The sequence below is a fragment of the Odocoileus virginianus genome, chromosome 11 (assembly GCF_023699985.2).
Source record: "Odocoileus virginianus isolate 20LAN1187 ecotype Illinois chromosome 11, Ovbor_1.2, whole genome shotgun sequence".
Classification (NCBI taxonomy): Eukaryota; Metazoa; Chordata; class Mammalia; order Artiodactyla; family Cervidae; genus Odocoileus; species Odocoileus virginianus.
This window is the reverse complement of record NC_069684.1, coordinates 36,217,403-36,234,770: the sequence shown is the minus strand read 5'-3', so window position 1 is coordinate 36,234,770 and position 17,368 is coordinate 36,217,403. Positions and strand designations below refer to the sequence as shown.

The 17,368-nt window shown below is 45.1% G+C and overlaps 1 protein-coding gene across 6 annotated transcripts in view; it reads right to left on the bottom strand.

Annotated features, from left to right (window-relative positions):
- The window catches only part of PEX14 (peroxisomal biogenesis factor 14), a 140,231-nt gene that overhangs the window by 89,072 nt on the left and 33,791 nt on the right, over positions 1-17,368 (bottom strand). The window contains exon 1 of one of the 6 annotated variants that reach the window (XM_070474271.1): positions 7,082-7,159. The exons of the other annotated variants lie outside the window; for them this stretch is intronic. Within the exon in view, the coding sequence (XP_070330372.1) occupies positions 7,082-7,144 (63 nt within the window). The 5' untranslated portion in view covers positions 7,145-7,159. Of the gene's footprint in view, positions 1-7,081; positions 7,160-17,368 lie in introns of those variants that run through there. 6 annotated transcript variants of the gene reach the window in all.

The following is a 17,368-nucleotide window of genomic DNA, read 5'->3' as shown; positions in this document are numbered from 1 at the left end:
CTTTTTTCTAGAAGGCCTTACCTTCCAGCCTCTACCAATGTAAACACTGCACACGCAGCAGCAGCCCAGGCCTGCTATAGGCTGCTCTAACTCCTCGAAGTCTTCCCTGAACAAGCAAGCCATCTCTGATCTCCCCATTCTCTTCAATTCTTTGGTGCAGATGGTGAGTGCCATATAGCTGAAGACACAGGTCTACTGTCTTCTAATGTTCAGGCTGCCTCCCAAGCCACACTGCTAGCAACTGAAGGGAAGAGACCAGGCTGCCTCTACAGAGCCAGGCAAGGCAGTGAGCACCCACCGGCTGGGAAGACTTACATAAGTCACCAACACTCACACTGGTCCCTCTTATGCAATGGAGCCGAATTCTAAAGAGCCTTCAAAGGACAAAGTTTAGGGTTTCATGGCTAAGAGCTGACAGACTAAAAGATTATCTACCTACCTCTGGAAATAATATTATTTAAAGAAATCTACCCATCTATGAATGAGCCAAGCAGGGGGTAGAAGGAAAACTACGGGTGGTACTAACCTTCACGTCGCTCAGCGCACACGAAGCGTGCGCCTGCACACCGCCTGTCTGCTCTCCACCCCGACACACACCTGATGGGGGAAATGCCAACCTGCCCCACAGGAGAGGGGCCACTGTAAATGACTGGCATTACTGATCTCCTCAGAACCAAAAGAATCATTTAGTTTCCAGGTACAGGTAAAGTCAACAGACCCTGAAATTTGCTCATATGTTGTTGAAAGAAAAAATTTTTAAAGGGCCAAATGTAAGGAAGTTTTCTAAGATTTTTCAAACTAAGGCAGCAATTGAACAGAGATTCAAACAGAAAGTACTATGACTACAAATGGAATACAAGCTACAAATATCTTCTTCATATTTTATATGAACTTCATCATGAGACCAGACACACCTCTCTGGTAACAAAAGATATGAGGATAAATCAGAAAGAAAAAAAAAAATTTTCAGGGCAAACCCCTGATGTATTTCCCCTGTGATCCCTCCATGGGAGGCTTGCGTCAGACACTCTACCCCAAGGACGAACTCAGGTATCCCCGACTCCCAAATTTGGGACTGTCAGCGATAAGACACAGGAGCATTCCTTGGGAATGATTATAATCTGTCCAACACTGTGAACACTTTAACTACCATCATGAACTGCAGTGATAACCAATCGGTCCTGGACAAAAGAGAAATCGATGCTCAGGATTCTAGAACCCCAAAACTACACACTCACTCCCAAGCCCCTCAGGTTGCATCCAAATAGAGAAAAATCTGATAAGCATCAACAAAATGGTTGCATTCTTATGAAGAAATGGGACAGGGGAAGAAAGAAGAGAGAAAAGGGAAAGGAAATGGAGTGAAAGTGGGAGACAAGGAAGAGGAGAGGGTGATGGATGAGCAGAGGAGATCGAACAGAAAAGAAGGCAAAAAGAAAAGGAAAGCAGCTAAGAGCCAGGGGAAAGTGACGAAGGAGAAAAACAGGAGGAGAGGCTGGCCTTGGAATCGGTGGACAGTTGCACCATCCCAGGCCCCACAGGCTCAAGGCCCATCTGCCCAGATCAGGTGCCTCAGGGTTAATTGCTCTTCACCTGGAGAAAAAATACACCTTCAACATACAAGACAAGGACAGCATTTGTATATATGATAGGTTCCACACACCCTGGGACGGATCCCAGGTGTCAGAGGAACTGTGGCCAGGCGGGTCTTAAGCCAGAAATGCCAACGGCACAGCTCCTGACGTTCACTGGTAGAAGCATAAACCTTTCCTTCATCCTTCCAAAATTTTCCATGACAGAGAAAGATAACAGAATCCCACCACTAAAACGCACAGGTTTCACCTTGCTTTTTTAATACAGTCCTTGGTATATGCATTTCTGGTCAGAGAGCAAAGTTCTGATGGGTTTAATGGTGCACTCAATGCAGTGCTTGGCGCATTCCATCAATTTTTTTTTTTAAAAATTGCATCTCTTATTTCTTTAAATACATTAATCAGCCTGGTGTAGGCAAAACGGATCCATCGGACAATGCAATAAACATGAATTATCATCTATCCAACACGCATAATGGCTTAAAAATACATAATAGCAGGTGTAGTTTAAATGATTAGTTATTACACCTGTGGTGGGTCTGATTCAATTGGGGAAAATCATCTTTAATAGGTTAAAAGGTTTAGATCACCATGCTTTCCTTAAAGTGGCTGCAGAGAGGGAATGATGGAGTGCTCTGTCATTAGTAATTCATTTAAGAAAAACGTGGGGGATATAGCAAAGAACAGCATAAACGGGCGAATCCAATTTAAACATCAGGTAAAGTAGAAAACACCTTTTAAAAAAGCAAGATAAATGAATTTGGAAGGGAGGTGAAATTGACGTATTTATTTTAACGGGAATTTGACAAAGTCCCGGCACACTTCAAACTTGCAAAAAATATGAACAATTTCTTTTAAAGTTCCCATTCACTAGTTCCAAGCCATATAAAATAATACTGCCAAACACCTACATAAAGTATATCTGGGGCTTGTTTATGTCCCTCTTGATCTTTGTAGGAAAATGCAGGCGACAGGCAAATCGCATATTTAACAGCACCGGTATCACTATGCCAGATGCAAAAATATAAAGCATCCAAACTAACAGCTTCAACATAATGGGCTGTAGAAGAAAGATACCCAGATAAGCAGCTCCATCCATGTAAGCTGGACATATGAGAACACCTCTCCTTTCACGAGCTATTTCTTCAGCTGCTCTTTACTCTTCTCTCTCCTCATAAGGACCTGGCACTTCAACAAGGTGGGAGAGAGCCCGTCCAACATAGAATTTTACAAGCCCTATGATTCACACATAGATGGCAGAAGATTTCTCCAAACCTTTCCCCATAACGCAAAGGTTTGAACACACCTAATAACGGACGCTGTCCTCAGTTTGCATCTTTCATTCAACTATTGTTGGACACTTTTCATTAACTTCACAGAGCAGTTCAAGGGCTCTTCCCTTGGCGGAGGTCGGACAGACACAACACCCTTTTGTCGGATGAAATGACGGGGTGCCTGCAGCCTGTCCTGTATTATCGTCTGATTTTCTAATTAGGAGATGAATGTGACTATTCATGGGTTGTATTTGTGCCCAACTAAATTACATAAATTCAGGCCAAACCTTCCGCCTCAATGTCACTGATGTAAAACGGAGGCGGGAACGTTACTGCGCCTGGTGCAGGAGTGCAGCAAGCCAGGGAGAATCCTGGTGAAAAGCTCCAATGGCCTCATGGAGACCACTTACTGCTGAGTCCCTTGGAGACACAGAACTGGCCCTCCTTTCCCCTTCTCTTGCACCCCGAGCATTCTTAATGAGCACAAGGCAATTACCAGTAGCTGGTCTCATAAAAACAAAGACGACAAACTCAGAAGGAAACAGAAGCAAAGTTTCTGTCACCCCATTCCTGTAACCCGATGCTCTGTGTCTCACCCTCCCTCCCTCAAAAAGTGAAAATAAAACCATCCTGTCACCATCGACTCTGCAATTTTAGGAAAGTCTGATGATTTTACTCTATTCATCACTTAAAGCTAGAGATAAAACCTCGCTGCAAAGAGGAGGAGCAAATTCTTGCCTTGGCAGTGGGTCCACCGGAGTGACTGCCAGCAGCCCAGGGAAAAAGAGGGGACTTCAGATTAAAAAACACCTTTGGATCCAAGATGATTGGCCAATTGAGAGAGATTTGTGTGTGAGAGACCAGGATTTGTAACTGTATAAATCAATGGAATACAGTATACTCAGGGGCTATCTACAATGAACTATGTGCTGTTAAATGCGTTGTGTAGGGTAAGTAATCCCTGATGAGAAGCAGCGAGGATCCTGACAGTCCTCACTGAAGCAACGCTTCCTAGATGCTTTCCACTCTCCTACAAAAGATCTGCACACTATCATCTTCAGAACGCACGTGATCTTTTCTGCACAAGGGGGGGAGAACAGAGCTTGCCTAACAATGAACCTGGGGTTGGAGGGAGCCTGAGCACTCTGCACCTAACACGTGAACCTGATGCACTGTCTCCGGTGACACTTACTTGGAATGTCACCAACTTCTGCACTCCTGTGTGCAACACGCACATCTATCTCCTAAAAATGTGAGCATTCATTAGCCGTTTTAAAATGTTAAAAACAGTCAGAAATTAATGACACTAACAACCAAAGCCAAGTCCTTTTTCACCCAGAGAAATCACAACTAGAGGGCAAGAGAAAATGACCGACAGGCGGGCTTGAAACCCCATTCCAACACTGCAGCGCCACACGTGCACGGCTCAGAAGATTAAATTGCCTGTGAGAGGTTCCTATGCGCATACTCTAAAGTAGATAGATACCCCGAATCCTGTTAACAAGCGTTAGACCAAAGCCAGCTCGAGGTTTTACAAGAAGTGACTGGGAAAGCCGGGCAGTGCCTAGAATGAGAGAACCCTCTTCAAATGGAAACACTGCATTTTAGTAAGAAATCAGTACTCTGTCAGGAGTTCCTTGACAAATATGGTCATCGGCGGCACAAGGAAATAGTTGCAAAGCAGCTGTTAATCAGAGGAACACATCATAGAACGCTGATGCTAGCACTCGTGAAAAAATGCAACGGGCTAATTATGAAGCCATATATCTCACTAAAGAGGCCGTGTTCCTGAGATTCCAGGCAGAGCGCTCTCAGATCCAGGGTCCTAGGACAACATAATTCTGGTTTTTTGCATCCAGAAGCCTCTCTGACCTACAGCTAAGGGTCCTGACCAGGCTCACTGCTCTCACTTCTCCGCACTCTCTTTTTCAACAGAGAACAAGCTGGGGAGGGGTGAAGGCAACCAGCCCAGAAACAGGGGTATCCCCCAACCACATCCCAAGATGCTGCACAAATACAGCACAAATACAGCTCCTAACCCAGAGTAAATCTAGAAGCATGCAAAAAAGACACGTCACAATCACCCTTCTAATGTGGCAGGAGTGCATATGTAAGAGAGCAGCAGTCAAAAAGAGCCGCCCCCAGTCTCCAAAACGAAAGGAGGAAAAAGCAGCAGCAGCAGCAGCAATGAAACGGAAAATAGAGACTGCTGCGTTTGAAATCGCCAAGGGAGAGAGGGAGCCTGGCAGGGAAGTGCTCTTAGGGTGTGAAATGCAACTCGGGGAGGCCGAGGGTCTAGCGGGCAGGTAAGAGGGGAAAGTTAATATGCAGAGGAAGGCTCGGTCAGCCAAAATTCAATACGATACTACGATCCTCCGCAAGGACAAGAAGGCACGAGGCTCCCCGAAACCAGACGAGTGCGAGTGGGGGGAGGGGCGCCACGACCGCGCGGAGCGGAGCCGCCGGAATGGCAAGAGGGGAATAACCTTGAGCTGGCCGTGGCCGAGGCCACCGCAGCGCGGAGCCAAAGTGCCCCCTAGCCGGGGCCAGCGGGCGCGCAGGCCGGAGGAGGCGGCCGCTCCGCTGCCTCGTGCGAGCCCCGACCAAGTGTTTTCACTCCGGGAAAATGAAATGTTTTGCAAGATGAAACAGAATGAAAATTGAGGTTTTAGGTAATTACTAGTTGGCATTTACATATCACGGGCTGGTTCAACACCTATTCATTTTCCTCTTTTATTTTCAATTTTTTAAAATTGCTCATTAAAAAATGAACAGATGACAGTGACAGGGAAATTTCCCCCCCTCTTTCTCCTTCTCTGAGGGTTACAAAATCGAGGGGTACTTTTCGCCCCTTTATCTACAATTAACACGCACATGCTAAGGTACCTTTCGTTTACATGAGGGGTAGGGGGGAGAGGAGAGGGTAAAGTCAACAAAAAGCCAGGAAGTTCAAAAATAAAGACTCAGAGTTGTACTTGAGCCAGCCTCCTGCACCTGGGTGAGCAGTGCTCTTGCAAGCGCCCTGGCTCTCAAGGAGTTAAAGGAAAGAGTCTCTCTTTCAACTTGGAATTTCCTGCTTTTTGTCATTGTGTCCTTCCCATTGTTGACTTGGGTTACAACCCTAAACTAATTAAGTTGTGGGCCCTAATTTCCTCTGTTTTACTTTACTCTCTTCTTTTGTTTTTCACATTAAAGAAATAAAAGATCTCTGGTAGGAGTGCACGTGAGTTGACATGATAGAACACAATGTGTGTGGAGGCCTATTGTGTAAATCTGCATTTAGGGAATTCCACAGCACGCATTACTGACCTCAGTCTCGCTTTAAAAACACTGATATATGCAGTAAGAGCCTTTATGAAAGGTGGCAACGTCATATGCACAATAACTACCCTTCGAATGAAATATCTGTGTTTAATTTTTTCTTCTCGGCCCTAGTTAAAAATATTGCATGACCTGCTTGTCAGAATGTTGGTGGTTTTATTTTATTAAACTAGTTCTCCCAGAAATGTATATGGAAGTGAAAAGGCAACAGGCACTATCTTGCATCAAGTGAGAGCAATTTTAGGGACGCAAGGGTGACTTGGAGCGTACTCTGGGTGCCAACTTGCCGCGCAGAGGGAACTCGGGTTCCGGCTGGAGCCGCCCGTACAGAGGGCGGCCGGACAACGCCACAGAAAGCGCGGCTATGCACGCGCTCGCTGTGCGGGAGATGAACACCCTTGTTTTCTGGGATGACGAGATCAAAGTTCCTTCTTAGGAAAGGTTGAGAAGGGAAAGGGTTCTCTCCTTGGGGAGAAAGAAAAGCAAATTTAAATGCCTGTCCCCACGCAGCCCCACCTGAATTTAGAGAGCAGCCCCTCTAATTTTTGATGCAACCAACAAAGCAGTTACCCAAAGAGGAGAGAAAAAAAGGATGACATTTGCCTTTTCCTTGGCTTTGAAATCCAACTGGCAGCAAATTGTTTGAAGTCTTGTTTAGAGAGGAAACCGTAATAGCCTCCATACTGAAAAGAGGAGGAAAATGCCATTATACACGGATCACGGTAGCAGTGACCTCAGCAGAGAAGGCAAAACGAGCTGGCTCCGAGTCGGAGCGTTGGCCGGCGTGCCAGGAACAGAGTGAAAAAGGCTTATGTGTGCCAGCGACGAGTGGCAAGCTTTGGGTGCTCGGTCCCAGGAGATACCAAGAAAAGGCAAAGAGTTCAATTTCCTCACATGGTGTCTTTCAGCAGCTTCTTGACTGCTCCTTCTTCCAGTTTCCCTTGCTGTTTTTTCCATATTCTTCTAATTCCCCTGTTAAAGAGGAAACAGAGAGCACCCAGGCTTCATGTTGTAAAATTAATGAAGGTGTCAAGCTGTTGAGTTGAATCACTCCAAAGGAATGTAATGACTCAGTGCCCAAGATGCTCCTGAAGAGGACTGTGAGCTCACTCTGTGGCAGTGGCTGGTGACTCCAACACTAAAAATATGTGGCTCCCAGTGCCAGGACCTTCCTAACGACACCACTGTCTCTACTTTCTAGTCCCCTTCTCCCCATCACAAGTGGCATCTGATGCTTTCCAAAGGTTACTTCTCAACGCCAGCACCTTTGTGTGCTCAGCAGATAGAGCTTCAGTTCCCACTTCTTTTCAAGTCGGGCCAGATGGACCCTGGTGTGAAGTTCTCTCCAGTCATGTGCTACTGAGAAGTGGGATGACCAAGGAGGAGGCGAAGAGAGGTTGCACCATGGACAGTGACACCTTTGAGCATCAAGCCATCACTGGGGGTGAGACACTGACTAGCTGACCACCAGGGTGAGGTCCCTGCATGATTGCTGAGCACCTTCTGCTCTAAGAGCAACAAGATGGGCCCCTGGACTCCAAGGAAGATGAGCTCTGGATCAGGAAATGCTGTCAAGCATCACCCTCCACACAGCACAAAACTGAAACTTTGAGGAGTCGCTAAATGGCACTCCTACCAGACATCCTACAAGGAAACTGGAGAAAGACAATTTTTCACTTTTTAACATCTCTAAATGTTAAAAAAAATAGATTTGAGGACTTCCCTGGTGGTGCAGTGGTTAAGAATTCTGCCTGCTGATGCAGGGGATATGGGTTTGATCTCTGGTCCAGGAAGATCCCACATGCCAAAGGACAGCTAAGCCCGTGAGCCACAAGTACTGACTCCAAATGCCACAACTCCTGAAGCCTGCAGGCTCTGGAGCCTGTATTCCACAAGAGAAGCTACCACAATGAGAAGCCCACACACCTCAACAAAGACTCAGCTCAGCCAAAAATAAATAAAGATTTGAATACCAAAAAAGAAGCAGTCACAGCTTAGAAACATTTCAAATCTGAAAAGACAGCAAGAAAAGAACTGGAAATGACATGTGGGTAGCCTTAAAATTGTCTTTAGATACCCTAATAAGCAGAAAAAAGTGAACAATTAAGGCTCAGTGGTAAAGAATCAGCCCACCAATGCAAGAGACGGGGGTTTTATCCCTAGGTCGGGAAGAACCTCTGAAGAATAGCCACCCACTCCTGGAGAAGTCCAAGGACAGAGGAGCCTGGTGGGCTACAGTCCATGAGACTGCAAAGAGCTGGATACGACTAAGTGACTGAACAACAACAATCCCAAACTCCCAGTCCATCCTTCCCCACATCTTGGCAATCACAGTCTGTAAGAACAGTTTTACACTTCTAGATGGCTAAGAAAAACAAAAATCAAAAGAAGTCACGTGAAAATCATATGAACTTCGAATTTCAGTGTCAATGAACAGAATGTTACTGAAACACAGCCATGCTCATTCAGGGGCTTCTCAGGTGGTGCATGGGTGAAGAATCCGCCTGCCAATGCAGGAGACGTGGGTTCGATGCCTGGGTCAAGAAGATCCTCTGAAGAAGGAAATGGCAACCCACTCCAGTACTCTGCCTGGGAAATCCCATGGATAGAGAAGACCGGAGGGCTACAGTCCATGGGGTCAGACAAGACTGAGCACGCACACACACTAAGACCACCAAATCCTGGTTCTTCCTGCTACTATTTTAGATTCTTCTGTGACCTAAGGGAAAAACTAGAAGAGTTCCAAAAGTATGATGCATAAGAGAGAAAGCTGGCACTCAAAAATCTTCAAATTTACAATAAGATGACAAAAACGGTCAAGTGGAATCAGCTCCTCTCAGGGGAAAGCTGCCCTCTTCACAAGCACAGCAGCCCCTGGGAGAGCCCAGGGACAGCCACCCGCCAAGACGGTACAGTCTGGGAACCTGCTCCAGCAGCAAGCGGGGATGAGAGACAGCACACGTACCTCACAGCCGTGTGAAATAAGTTGACGGCCAGTTCAACTGTCTAAGAAGGGGTATCTAACATGGGCCACATGGCTCCAGATGACTTCAGGAGTAACTTGTCCACACAACGAGGGTAGCGCAGAGAGCAAGACAAGCCACGCCCCTGACATGGATGTTGAGTGAGTCATCGTTATTTCACACAGCTTTCAGAGGCACTGAGATAAAGTCCACAGGACTGATGGTCCATGGTCAGATCTGTACCTTCAGACTGTCTTTAGCACCAAGATGCAAATCTGGAAGAGAATTTGAAGCAAGAGACAGCAGTCCAAGAGACTTCCCTGGTTGTCCAGTGATTAAGACTCCACCTTCCAATGCAAGGGGTAGGGATTCCATCCCTGGTCAGGGAACTAAGATCCCATGTACTGAATGGTGTGGTCAAAAATGAAAAGTAAATAAATACTTTTTTAAAAAAGAGAGAGACAGAGAGGTATCAGTCTAGTTGCCTCCTCTGACAAAACCAATTTAGAAATTTTTAGCTCAGCAAAGAAATCTGTAGCACACAGAAGGAATTAAATGGTAATCACCATGGCTCTGAACTGTTCAGTAACCTTTCACTAAACACCATAAACAACGACAGCTTGCAACAAACAAACATACCTGCAAAAAAATAAATGCTTCAGCAGAGGCCTATTATTAATAGACAGACACCAGAGCCATCTTGGCCACGAGGGTCTCCTACCTCTAACGGGAAGATAAAAAGGAAAGTCTTCCTGTCCTACTCTGATGCTCTTAGCAATCTCAGTCATCTAAAATGAGCATGTATTTTACTTACAATTAATGCAAGATTTAACCAGTTCTCACCATCACAAGATCAGTTCTATTGATCTCCTCCTCCCCCTCCTCTATATCAATGGCAACTCATTTCTAAGTCCTTCCCACTCTGTCTGGGGAACAGAGAGGAAGGATTAAGAATCACCATCTTGTTGTGCAATCTTCTTGATTCTCCACACCTAACTCATGCTAGGGTGAGAGACTAAAATCACAAAAATCCCTACATCTCCTCAATTTGGCCAAAGCATCCTGAGACGTCGCTCATCGTTTTCTGTTCACTGTCCTTTCTCTCTTCTTGCCTGTTTAAACACATGGACACAGAGTTATTAACTTTTACAGGAAAACCAAATAAAATAATGTCGAAGCAAAAACGCAGTGATGTCAGGCTGCAGCTAGCACCATTCATTTGTGGGAATCTGATTAGCGCTCGAGTGGCAGCGCTACCTGGAAAAGTGCTCACAATCAAATAAAAAAATGATACCAAAACATTAACCTGATGGCTAAAAACTCCACATTTAAACAGTTAAAGTAATAAAGGAGCTTTTATTGAGTATTTTTTATATTTCATTATGCCCCAAATTGACGAGGACTCCCGGATACATTTTCTAGAGTTTTGGTTCCTTAAATCAAATGCTCTCTTGGACTTTTTTTAAACTGAAAGGAAACAGCATTTCTTGTAAATTTGAATGAAAGGATTAAAGCTTCTCCTACAGTATCAATATCAGTGGTGAGTGCAAACACAGCCAAACACTGCAACAAACAGAGGCGTTTTTTGATTTATGTACTTTAATTCTCAACCTGCCCACAGCCAGCAAAGTATTTTCCTCCATGATCTTACCTTATGCAAACCCTCTATTTCCCCATTCACACCCATTCTGCTCAGATGGCTGGGAACAGAAGGTGGCAGAGAGGCAGGCTAGAAAGTGGGCCGGAAACCTGCGCACAGAATCCAGCCCTGATGTGCATGTGTCCTTGAACCCGGGCTCTCACATCCCCGCTCTGTGCCTCAGACTCCTTCATTTCTATAAAAGAAGGCTTGAACAGATGGCCTTCGGGACCCTCTAAGCCACATCATTTCATAATTTCCAAGTTGATTCCAATGTCAGGCAGACATTGGTGAGGGACACAGGACATAGGCCAGGGACGTGGGTGAGAGTCAGGGACCAGACCCAGAGGTGTTCTGGAGCTAATTCCGGAGTTCAGCTCTCCAATCTCATCCAGCCAGAAATAGGAAAAAGCCACAAAGATGGGGAAGGAGAGAGGGGAAGGGAGAAGACATTGTTGCTGCCAAAAAAAGAATTAAATTCCACATACATTACACATAGCAAAGCTCTATTCACACTACTTACTATCTATTTCATACAGAAGCTTAGTTATCTGGTGTCCAAATCACAGAAGATTAAAAACTGCAAATGAGAAAGGAGAATCAAGCCAGACAGCCAAGAAATACACACAGAACAAAGACAAGATAGTGAAAAAAGCCTAGCAACAAATGTCAGGAGAGACTCGTCTATAAAAAGCAAACAAAAAACTCAAAAAGTTATCAGTCCGGGGTCATTTGGCATAGGTGGAGTCATTCAGAGGAGGAGCGAATACACAACCGATCTGTATTTCAACAGGTTTGGAAAACAGCTACACTTAAAATACAATATAAACATTTACATCTAAAATGATGATACTGAGTCATCAGGATTAAATTATAGTCTTAGATACTCTACCTTATAAAGCAAGAGAAAGCGTATAACCCATTTTATTTAATTCCCAGTTAAAAGTTTTACGTGTTTTGTTTTCATATGGCTCTCAATGGCCTTCTAAACAGTGTGGCTACCCAGAATGACTTATTCCAGGAGGGTGGCAGAGAGGGTAGTTTTCCTGAACTGAACAAAAAACAGTTTTTATTCAAGTAAGAGTAAGAAACAGGAAGCCAAAGATTAAATAAGCTGAAGCTCCAACACTCTGGCAACCTGATACAAAGATCCGACTCATTGGAAAAGACCCTGATGCTGGGAAAGACAAAGAGGCAGGAGGAGAAGGGGATAACAGAGGATGAGATGGCTGGATGGCATCATCGACTCAATGGACATGAGCTCGAGCAAGCTCGAGGAGATGATGAAGGACAGGGAAGCCTGGTATGCTGCAGTCCGTGGGGGTCGCAAAGAACTGGACACAGCTCAGCGACTGAAAAACAAGTTACTAACCTTCACTGGGTCTACACAGAATACCAGGCACTTAAAAAACCAAGAACAACAAGCAAAGATGTTGTTTTTGCAGTTACAATCTAAGACAAGGACAGCCATCTGGTCCCATACATGACCTAGGACTTCCCTCTTCAACAACCTTGACACATGACTGGCAAGCCTCCACTAGAATGCTTATAATGAACAGAGAACTCACTCTCTTAAAAGACTGTCAATTCCTTTTCAGGAGTCCTTCTTGAAGCTGAGCTGAAATCTACTTTCCTGAACTTTCTACCCACTGACCCTAGCTTTCTGATGGAGAATAATACTAACTGATCTACTTTTTGAGACAATGCTGGATGAGGAAGGAGGAGAGGCCTCTATCTCTTGGCTATCTTTTCTATAAAAGCATTTCCCTTACTCTGCTTATTAACTAAATGTGAACACCCGTTTCACTATATAACAGGTTCACGAATTCTGCTCTTAAGCCCGGTAAGAGCAGCCTTGCCCTTTCTGGGAGAGCCAAGGCTACACCTGTAATGTCAGAATGCATTAGCAATAATAAAGGCCACAGTAATGCAAGAGACGACTTCATACAGACGTCATTCCAGGATGGCTAAATTCAATCAAATATGGCAGTGCTTCCTACAATGCTATGATCGCCAGGGCCAGTGCGTATGACGTGGGCCCACTTACTGGAAGCTGCTGGAAACAGAAAGTGAGCGCTCTGCTTCAAGACTGTAATGGACGGGGTTTTTTACTAGCCCATAAGTGGTTTGGCATCCTTCTTTCCCAGGAATTACCTAGAAATTCATTTAACATCTACAGAATTCAAATGAAACTTCAGAAGGCTAAATGTACATGAAGCAAAGGGGACAAGGGCACCGTGTTCTCTCACCCTCATCTTAAAGATACATGATCCTTATGGGGAGAAATGGAACATCCCAAGAGGTGGTAATCAAGAATGAAAGCCAAAGGCGATCCGGCCTTACTTCTAACTTGGTCACTAACTTCTTCAGTAACTTTCAGAGAGTTACTTACCTTTCCTGTTTCTCCTTCCTCATCTGTAAAATGGAACTGTAACTGCTTAGGGACTCACCAAAGTGTTACAAGGAATAATTAGTTAGCATTTATGTAAGACTTTTGATCTTCAAAGTAAGATTATTAGACTATAAAATGGAGTAGATGTGGTTTGAAAAAAATCTTTTAAAAACATAAAATTAAGTATACAAGCAAATTCAGAGAGGCAAAACAGGCTGACATCATCTCCCAAAGGCCAGATGTCTTCACCCCCATAGGCAGCCGCTTTCTGCCCTAATCTGTATTTGCATGTAGAGACAAAGGTATAAGAACCTTTTACTGGCAAAACTGGAGAAGGCAGAACTGAAGAGCGAAAGGAGAAAAGAGAAGGTCAGAGGAGAGGCACTGAGGAAAATGTAAAAGGAAAGAGAGATAAGAAGAGAGAAAAATAAGGGGCAAGAATGGAACAGAAAGCAGCTAGACATAAAGAAAGGCAAATCCTAAAAGAGGAGCAAAAACAGGAAGAGAGGAAGAAACATAGAGAGAAACTTCATTAGGGAACAAATATAAAGTGTTTCCTGTCTTCAAAGAAAAAAACGTTAAATTTTTTTGACTTAAAAAAAAAAATCAGAGGACAAAGAGCAGAGGATAGAAAAACAGAACATAAAGCTTTAAGGAGTATGTCTGGAAACCAGAAAGCTGGAAGGGAAATCATTAGCAAGTCCACAGTGCGTCTACAGTGATACTGCGTGGATCAATTCATTTAACGCTGCCCCGTACATTTACAGAAAAGTACCTCTGATATAATAAAGGCTCATAAACACACAGAAATTGGGTTAGACCCGTTTCGAATTCCTGCCAAACAATGGTTCAGAAAAATGAAGCTCTATTTTAATTAGCTGGACTCACGAGTGATTTGATAACAGCAGATGCTGTCTGCATGCTTTCAGCTTGATGGGCTCCACATACATGAACTTAAGAGTGGTTCTGATGCAATTAGGTATTTCTTTCTGTTCCACTGTGCCAGGCCCTAGGACCCAAGCCTATGTGTAGCCCCTCCAAATTGCTATATTTATCTACACATTAATATTTCAAATCATGAAGACCACATATGACAAGCAGAAAAACAGTTTTCAAAGTCACTGGTAGGTAAACAAGAATATTCTCATGATGAATTTTCTCGTTCCACTGGAGAAAGAAAAGTTGGATAGCTGAGAAAAAGCCACACAGGGCAGCATCAGTATAGAAATATTTAAAGCCAGAGCTGAAACACAACAGACTTCGTAGCTCCAATTTTGATTCCAGTCCAGCGCTACGGCAAAGGATTAGCGCACTTAATGCACAGGCTGACCTGGGACTAAGTGGCCTTCAAAATGTTCTTTGTAATCAGGCATCCTATTATAACCCAGCTCGCTGCTCCCTGAGACCGGCGGTAGTGCGCAGAACCGCAGCCCTGCAAGCCCAGGTATTTTCACCAGGTGCTTTCAAGCTGGGCACCTGCCTGCCCCTCACTCCCTTTTAAGCACTCTCTCTCCCAAAGAGCATTCTGTTTGCTTTTCCCACAGCACTCACTGCCCTCTCTGCCAGGACCACTCAGAGCATCACCACCCACATACATAGGGCAGCTGAAGGACCTGAGTATAAAGCAAAAGCTGTTTCCAGCCCCGGACTCGCCTGATAGGAGGGCCCAATCTGCTAATTATCTGTCAGTTTGTCACGGCTGGACTGAGAAGGGGAGGACCGTGAGAGGGGAGGTGTGAGGGGGAGGAGGCACTCTGCTGGGTGGTGCAGTACTCGTCCTGAAATTCTGAATCAGGCGTTCAAAACCCCCTGTTGAATGATGGGTGGTACAGAGGGTGAAAAAGACAAGAGGCCAGGGTTTTGAGTCACTCAATTGGGACAGAAGAGGGGGCCGTGAAGCCCACCACCACCACCACCACCACCGCAAGCGCACGGGGCGAAACACACCCCCTCACTCTCTCTCTGAGAGGACAGAACGGACACAATGACCTTCACACCAGCTCCCGTCCGCTGGCGCTAACAAGCTGCACACTGTAAATCAAGGATGAAATCCCAGTGCCAGGAAAGCGAAGGAGAGACTCTTCTTCTGGGAGGGCCCACGGATGCCGCCTGCCTCTGAATCAGCGTTTCAGGCCGATGTGTGGAAGGCAGGAAGCTCCGTGACGGCAACTGAAGGGAAAAATATGTATTTATTATATATAGTAGGCCTTCTTCAAAAGTTATTTATTTCACAAAACCACTCTGCTAAATAGAGGTTTCAATCTAATTGGAACTGCAATTTGCATATTGTAAATGCACCAAGTGACAGTCTTTGAGACTTCTGTTCTACTCCACAGTTTATGAGTTCACAAGCAGTAGATTTCCCAACAAACACACATGCAAGAATGGAAGAAAAGACTACAGAGGAGTATCTTTCAAATATATATATCGTACAAAGTAATTTTTTTCAGCCCCGTGCAAACCCCTGAGGAGGGGCAGAGGGCTCAAGCTGTGAAATGGGGAGGATGCCTGCAATACCCTCCAAGGAGACAAAGCCAACAGGGAGAAAGGAGGCTGATGGCAGCTGCAGGTTTGCTTCCGACCAAGTGTTTGGGCACACAAGTCTCTAGCGAGCCCCCACTCACTATGAGTCCCTTCTTTCCTTCCAGGGGGAGGCAAAGAGGGAACCCCTACTCAGCTTAACTCTCTCCACTCCCACCCGCAGCCCAAGTGCATGTGTGTCTGCGTCCTCAGTCACTTCCATCACAACCGACTCTTTGCAACCACTATGGACTGTAGCCCACCAGGCTCCTCTGTCCGTGGGATTCTCCAGGCAAGAACACTGGAGTGGGTTACCATTTCTTCCTCCAAGGGATCTTCCCGACCCAGGGATTGAACCCGCGTCCTGCACTGCAGGCAGATTCTTTACCACTGAGTCACCTGGGAAACTTGCGTTCACATCCCCAACGAGCCATGGTTAATTTAACAGAGATGCATGCAAATAGTCACAGACCGAAATAAAGGTTTTCGACAAGAAGTAAAATGAGACCTTATAAATCAAACAGGAAAAGAGAAAAGAAAAGGGAGAGACAGAAAGCACCCAAAACAAATGATCAAAATACCAACAACTGAGGAAATGAGAAACAGAAGGGACAGGTCAGGACTTCCCATAGAGGTCTACCATTTTCTGTCTGTACCTCTGGGTTCATTACCGAAAGCGGATTTACAACAGGAGGAGATACCGTCCTGGGGAAGAGAAACGGGTGCTAAGATTCCGGAGTCCCATACATGCCCAGGACTTATCTCCCTAGATTGCATCTAAATTAATCTTCTGCTCCTTGTTCCCCTCACTCCAAGAAGAAATAACTTTTTCAAAGACAGCACCCCTAGAGCCCAAAGATATCCCCTACTTCCTTCAAACAAAGCACCTTCTAGTTTATGGCAGCTCCTTTCTGCTTTCCATGCTCTGATAATACCAGTCTCTCTGTCACAGGGTGTAACCTTCATTTAAAAAAAAAAAAAAAAAAATCAGCTTCCCATTAAAAAAAAAAAAGAAAGATAGGAAGAATAAATATGAATTTGAAGGGGAATTCTGCCAAAACCTGAACCTCCCAAATCTGGTTCAGCCACATTCTTGCCCACAACCTGTACTTCTCGGTGCCTCCCTACATTTTTCAAAATGCAGCTGCACAGACCTCTTAAAATTCAGATTTCTAGCACCTATAATTACAGGGCGCTCGAGCCAGGCTCCTTTAATTAATGAACCTGACTCCTCTCTCTTCAAAAGGAAATCTGCATAAGGGATATATCACAGGGGTGACCTGACCCCTGATCGGCACTCTCTGCTCTCTCTGCATGATGGCCACCAGCACCCTGCACCCCAAGGGGAGCGTGAAGTTGCCCCCACCAACCCCTGCATCCCGCCTCCATGGACGATCCCAATCTGGCACAAGCCTATTCTGCAGTGAAGGCCATAAAATATCTCATGGAATGGAAGGGAAGAGAAGGAAGCTTTCCTGGGTGTGACCAACAAAATCCAAAGAGAATGAGTTTCCTAGCTAGAGTGCTCCCCTGGTTTCACCTTCTTCCCTCTGCCGGGATGAAGAGCACAGGGTGCAGGCAGCTGCCATTGTTCAAGGCTGAACAAGCAACAGAGAGAAAAGCCTGGGCTTGGAAAACTCTGGAAAAGAACACAACACAACAGGCCT